The sequence below is a fragment of the Gekko japonicus genome, unplaced genomic scaffold (assembly GCF_001447785.1).
Source record: "Gekko japonicus isolate JY-2015 unplaced genomic scaffold, Gekko_japonicus_V1.1 scaffold6301, whole genome shotgun sequence".
Classification (NCBI taxonomy): Eukaryota; Metazoa; Chordata; class Lepidosauria; order Squamata; family Gekkonidae; genus Gekko; species Gekko japonicus.
This window is the reverse complement of record NW_015172753.1, coordinates 18,852-25,439: the sequence shown is the minus strand read 5'-3', so window position 1 is coordinate 25,439 and position 6,588 is coordinate 18,852. Positions and strand designations below refer to the sequence as shown.

Here is a 6,588-nt window from a genome sequence, read left to right as displayed (position 1 = left end):
TTCCCCTTCTTCATCTTCCCAGCAAGAGGCAACACGAAGGTCTGATGACGTCCCCCCGTCCTTTGTGGAGTCTGTCAAGCCATTCATTTCTCCACCACCAGCAGCGAGACTCCCTGAAGCTCTGAACTCAGACAGACTCCAAACCACCAAGCGATCCAATTCACTCATGCTGGAAGGGGTGGGGGTCCCATTATCTTCATAGCCCCCCTTTTCAGATTCTAATATGGAAAGTGCTGTTTAAAACAATGCAATAATACTTAAGCATCTGTGTCCCGTTAACAGGTCAGTAATTAGGAAGTAGGGCATGGGGAAGGCAAGTGAGGATTTAAAGAAACATCAGGTGTAAGCTAAACCCAAGCAAGTCATCCCAAACAAGTCAGGGGCTTCAGCTTAGGCAGAATGCCGTCGCCCTGGCTGGGCAGAAGAGCCCAGGACTGAGATGAAAAGGATGCCAGGAGGGGAAGAGACGACATCCTGCCAGTGTGCCATTTCTCGTTAGTAGGTGCGATGGTGGGAGGGGAAATGTCTGCAGGGCATTCCCGGTGTGGTTTCCTCTTATGTGGGTTTTTAAAAACAGCTTAACGTGTGAAAAAGGAGGAGGGCTTCTCCAACTCTGATCAGCCCGGGCCCACCAACGGGAGTGGGGCCAAGAGGGCAGGACGGGTTCTGTTACCTGAGGAAGTCAGGTGCTCGCACAATCATGTGCTGGAAGTCCTCCAAGGAGAGCTTCCCGTCGTTGTCCATGTCTGCCTCGTCAAGCACCTTGTTACACACCAGGTTCACCTCCTCTGGGGTCAGTTCTTTGCGCGTCAGCTTGTTAACAGTCTTCTCCAAGTCAGACTTGCAGATGTAGTCGTCATTGTTAAAGTCTGTTGGAAAGAAGCCAGTGACCATTCCTGCTTCAGCTGTGTGGGCTCTTCCTCTCCTTTGCTCCCTCCCCATGAGTCCAACCCAAACCGAGCCCTTCTCCTTGAGTGGGAAAGAGCAGAGCCAGACCTGTGGGGGCCCTGGCAGTGCCAGCAGCACAGCAGCCCTTGGTGCACCCTTGGGCCCTTCCCACCCTGTGTTCTGCTGGGAGTCTGGCCAGCTGGTGGACAATCAGCCCTTCCTCTCACAGGGAAGGCGCAGAGGGTGTCTCTCTCTCTCTCTCTCTCTCTCTGGCAGGGCTTGTCATGAGAGTCGCACTGTTTTCTGTGGGGACCGAGCTGCAGCAGCTCTGCACAGTCAGAATCTCTCATCTCCAGGAGCACTTTTGCCCTTCGCTGAAGGGAAATCTGGCTCTGTGGCCTCTCAACAGTCTCTGTTCCTTGAGCAGCTGCCTAGTAGCTGTGCTTGCTGGGTGTTTGCCGTTGTGCCTCCAATGGTGACATGAAACCCCTGCTAGGGCAGGCGGCTCCACCGTCTCTGCTAGCACCCTTTCCTCAAGGGACCCTCTGTATCCGCCCCGGGACTCCCACCTCTGCAGTCCTTTGCTGGCTGCTGAAGTGGCCATTGGCCTGCAAGATAGGATAGCACCCCCCCACACACACACACACAAAGACACACACACAAAGACACTCTGCTGCCGGTCTGAGAGGGTGACACACAGCCTGCGTTCGTTTTAGGACGTTCCTAAATGCCACCTCTGTGGGGTCCGGCAACCTGCAGCTCTTCCTTGTGGGCCCCCCCCCGCCTCCACAGCGCTGAAGGTTCCCCAGGTCCACGCACCATATATTTTGAAGGCATAGTAAGCCTTGAGGTCCCGGGGAGCCATTTCGCTCATCACGGAGAACATGTCCAGGAAATCGTCTAAGGTCATGTTGCCCTCCCCATCCTCAGAGAACACCTCAGCGATCCGTTGCCGGAAGGGGTTATCCTGTGGAGAGAGGCATAGTGGACCTTGGAAGGGGGGCGAGCTCTCTCCATTGATCTCAGTTTCCAGGCATCCCTCTTGCCCTGTTTGCCTCTCTAGGAAGCATCTTCCATGGTAATCCAAAGAGCAAGGTACAAGTCCTGCCGCACTTGAGACACCAAGAAGATTTTCAGGGTGGGAGCTTCTGAGAGTCAAAGGCTCCGCCCCCCCCCCCAAATTTTGCTGGTCTCTTAAGACGCTGCTGGACTTGAACCGAGCTGTCTGACTGCAGACCAGCACAGCTACCCTCTGAGGCAATCAAAACAAGCTCTCTTGTTATCCTTGGGCGGCTGCAAATCAATCTCTCCCTTTTCCCTTCAGGTAAGAAAATGGCTTCGGTGGAAAACATGCCTTGCTGGTGGTGTAAACAGTTGCCAGATTTAGCTATTTTCTGTTTCCACCAGCAGAAAAAATCACTTCGGCATTAATTCCCTTTGGAGCTAATGAGGATAGTTCCATCTTTGTTGTGTTGTGTCTGTTCACACTGCAGGCGAGGGAGCCCAAGGCCCATCATGAGAACACAAGAGAAGCCCATGTTGGATCAGGCCAGTGGCCCATCCAGTCCAACATTCTTCTGTGTCACACGGCGGCCAAAAGCCCGGGTGCCATCCTGTTCAAGCTCCTCCTGCGAGCTACTCGGCGCCCCCTGCCTCTCGTTGCCCTCCCCTCAACTCTCCCTGCTGCTCAGTACCTTCAGCTCAGGCATGCTGCCAATCAGTTCGTAGGGCAGCTTCACGTAGGGCTTGTTTGTGTAGTCGGGCGGGACCAGCTGAGGGGCCAAATCACGGTACCTGTAAAACAACCTGTAAAGAAAGGGAAAGGGTCACCTGTCCCCCCCGGGGTCTCCAGCGCCGGCGCCCGAAGAACTCACTCAGGCTGGTGAGCCATATTCAGAGGCTTTGCTGAGTGACAGGGAGGGTCCAGCCCAAGATTTTGATTGACATTTTCCAAAGAACAAGAAAACAGGAATCTCTCACGTCCAGCCCAGAAGATGGTCTCTGCTGGTCGTTTGTTAACTGAACTTGACAGCTGAATGCTGGGGGCTGGGAGTGAACAGGCCCAGCACGTTTCAGCTAGAGATGTGAAGGCCCAGAGGGGAGAAGGGCATTCCCCCCCCCAGGTTTTTCCCCAGTTTTTCTTATGGAAATATTGGGAAATTTGGGGGAGCACTAAAAAAAAGTTTGGTGTAGTGGTTAAGTGTGCGGACTTGAATCTGGGGAGAACCAGGTTTGATTCCCCACTCTTCCACTTGCTGCTGCTGGATGACCTTGGGCAAGCCATCTTTCTGTCCCAGCTGTTCTCTCAAGGACAGTTCTGAAAAGAGCTCCCTCAGCCCCACCTCCCTCACAGGGTGTCTGTTGTGGGGAGGGGAAAGGGAAGGAGTTTGTAAGCCGCTCTGAGACTCCGAGGGAAGGACAAGGGGTATAAATCCAATCTCCTCCTCCTCCTCCTCCTCCTCCTCTTAAGTGGAGATGAGGGTTGTAGGGTTGCCAGATCCAGGTTGGGAAACTCCTGGAGATTCAGGGATGGCGCCTGGGAAGGACAGGGGGACCTCAGTGGGGCATGATGCCTCCACAGTATAATGCCACAGAATCCACTTTCCAAGAGATCCTTCGGGGGACTGATCTCTTTGGTCTGCAGATCAGCTGTAATTCCAGGGCATCTCCAGGCCCCACCCGGAGGCTGGCAACGGTACTCTTCATTTAGGTCACTGCGGCTCCTTCTCAGTGGCAGCAGCTCTGAGGGTCTCGGGCACAAAAGGGCCTTGGCTATCCCCTGGAGGTCAATTTGGTGTAGGTGGATAAGTGCGCGGACTCTAACCTGGGAGAACCGGGTTTGACTCCCCACTCCTCCACATGCACCTGCTGGATGACCTTGGGCAAGCCGTAGCTCTGACGAGAGCTGTCCCTGAAAAAGAGCCGTTGCTGTCAAGAGCTTTCTCAGCCCCACCTACCTCGGTGAAATGTTTCTTAAGACAAAGGTTTTCATATTCAAAATGTATAGCATGAAAAAGTCCCCAGATTTCTTCATTTCTTTCAGTGAAAAAAATTGAGAAATTTAAGGGCACAGTAAAAAAACCCTCCTAGGATTTTTTTCCCTTTGGGAATGAGTGAAAAGACAGGCAGGTTTACTCAAAATATGTAGCACAATTTTTTAAATATGACAATCTATAGCAGAGATGTTGAATTCATTTGTTATGAGGGTTGAATATGTCATAAATGTTACTTTGTCAGGCCAGGCCATGGGTAACAATAACAATGATGATGATAATAATATTTAATTTATACCCTGCCCTATGATCCCACGAGTCGGCTCAATGCCATGCCATGCCAGGTACCAGAGATGTCTCACCACTGACTGTGACCCACACCCCTCCTCAGCACCTAACCAACCACCCTTTGGCTCAACATGCACAAGACGTTCTGCGCAGCACTGAGAGCGGCTGCCTGACAGTCCAGGTGCCACAACCAGAGACTCTCCTTGTTCAAAGACTGACATGTTTCAGAAGCTTCTGATGAGCTGGAGCGCGAAGGGCAGCATCATCCCTGTTGCTGCAGACACGGCAGCAGAAGACAAGTGGCTGAGTGGCTTCTGCCAGGGAACCGAACAAGCCCTGCCTTAAAGGAACTGCTATGCTCAACAGGCTTTGGGGAGGGGAGGGGGGTGAGGCAGCTGCATAACCCCACACTGCCCTCTGTCAAAGTCCTGATTTAGCAAAAAGCTTGAGCCACCAGGGGAACTGCGATGGTCCCCAGCACCACAAGCAAGTTTCCAGCTCTGCCATTCTCCAAAGATCCCAGCGCCACTTTAATTGCCTTTTGCAGACTTTTATTTCCTGCCAGCTCTATGGCATTATCCAATCACCCAAAATAATACTCCCCATGTGCAAACGCAGAGATGCACAACCGATGCCTGCCTCTGCCATGTGCAAACCCAGTACACGTTTCTGAATGCCCGCTCCTGACCCTGACCTTCGCCTTACACACACCCCCGCCACCATTCAGACTGTTACATAAGGCAGTGCTTGCATGCAGGGTGCCCAGGGAGCATGTGTGCATTTTAGCTTTGCCTCTTATTTAATCCTCCCTGCCCTGCTGAGGGAGGGGGTCTGGAGAGGAGTCGTGCACATTTCGGTCAGCGGGTTAGCCGCCTCCGGCTCACCCAACTCGATGGGTCTCCTTCACCCCTGACCCTCAGCGTTCTGCATGCATTGTGCCCCTTAATAAAGTGCTGGGCTTTTCTCTCTCACCCAAGCTGTTGTGCACAGGACGCACAGCCGGGCCAGTCACTCTGTTCACCGCTTACATAAGTGGAAACGTTTGGCAAGTCAGCCAGCGGCTTTCCACAGGTGCCTCTGCTCACGGGCGCCTTCCCTGGGCTGCCTGCAAGTGGGAAGTGACTCGGCTGGGCTTGGAGAGGTGGGGCCAAAGAGATTCTTCCTGTGGCACATGAACAGCCAGCCATCTTTCCAGCAGCCCAGGTGGCACAGGTAGGAGCCCAACATGCTCTGGCTGGAGGAGAAGGTGGTGGCAGCAGGTGGGATGTCCCAGTCTGGAGCCTTGGCCTAGGGCAGCAGCAGGCAAGCTCCAAGGAGACTGGCTGCACAGAGCTTGGGGCTAATCCAGCCTTCCTCACCCCTTATGGTTGCCAGCTCAGGGCTGGATAATCCCTGGATATCCGGGGGAAGATCTTGGGGAGAGCCCATGTTTGGGGAAGGGAGGGACTTCAGAATGGGATATAATACCCCAAAATAGGCCCATCTGGTCCACATTCAGAGTGGTCCCCCTCTCAGTTGCTCGTGGGCCAGATAGGAGCCCTGGACAGTCTGCTTCTGGCCCCCCGGCCATATGTTTGACATGCCTGACCTATAGCATTAGGGAAATAAGGATCTCTCAACAGTGCAACTGTAACAACTACATAGTGCAGCTGGACTACACAAGAGTATTCCTTCCCCAGTAAATATGTAGATACGAGGACTGTGTAAGTTTGCTCATTCAAACGTGTGAGCTCTGGATGGAGCAAGGACCCAGGAGTCCTGAAATATCGCACCCCCCCCCCCCGGAATGCATCCTTCTCTGTAGCATCCTACCAGCTGAGGATCATGTTCACTTCAGTCCTAAGTACATTTACTTGTAAATTCAGTGGGACAATATATAGGACTGAGCTACCCAACTGCCTTTCTGCTCTGCCAGCTTTAATACCAGGTAGGGTGGAATTCTATGCAGAAAACAATCTGGGGTCAGGATAGGGTTTTTTGGCTGGGCTGTGGGGGAGGCAGCTGTTTGCTTTTCTCGTAGGTCCAACGGCTCTTCACAGCTGTCATCAGTGAAAGCAGAAGGGAACAAAGAGGGAGAAGTTTCAAAAGAATTCCTTATCAATAATGGATGTCTTATTCATGATACAATTATGGGCTTGGACTCTGTTCCAGGCATGAAAATGCACCCATACTTAGGTTTCACCCCGTTTGTGCATCATGCAGCAGATCAGCTATGGCAGAAGGGGGACAAATCTGGCAGGACCCTCCCGCCCCACGATCCTGGGCTCTTCCTGACCCCAGTCGCTGGCTGCAGAGGCTTTGTCCCTTGAAGTCCTCAGTGGGAGATGGGCAGTGGTGCAGGAAGGACCACTGAATTTTGGCATCTTTGGTTTTGTCTTTTACAGGAAAGCATTTTAAATACTTTGTTTTCAGTGTTCTC

The 6,588-nt window shown here is 52.8% G+C and overlaps 1 protein-coding gene across 2 annotated transcripts in view; it reads right to left on the bottom strand.

The window, feature by feature from the left end:
* Positions 1-211: 211 nt before the first annotated feature.
* CIB3 (calcium and integrin binding family member 3) overlaps positions 212-6,588 on the bottom strand; it is a 7,444-nt gene continuing 1,067 nt past the window's right edge. Inside the window, exons 3-6 of one of the 2 annotated variants that reach the window (XM_015421828.1) lie at positions 2,583-2,694; positions 1,708-1,855; positions 674-869; positions 212-233 (exon numbers count right to left, since the gene is read on the bottom strand). In XM_015421828.1, coding sequence (XP_015277314.1) covers positions 212-233; positions 674-869; positions 1,708-1,855; positions 2,583-2,694 — 478 coding nt within the window. The remainder of the gene's footprint in view (positions 234-673; positions 870-1,707; positions 1,856-2,582; positions 2,695-6,588) is intronic. The other variant, XM_015421829.1, reaches the window with a different exon arrangement.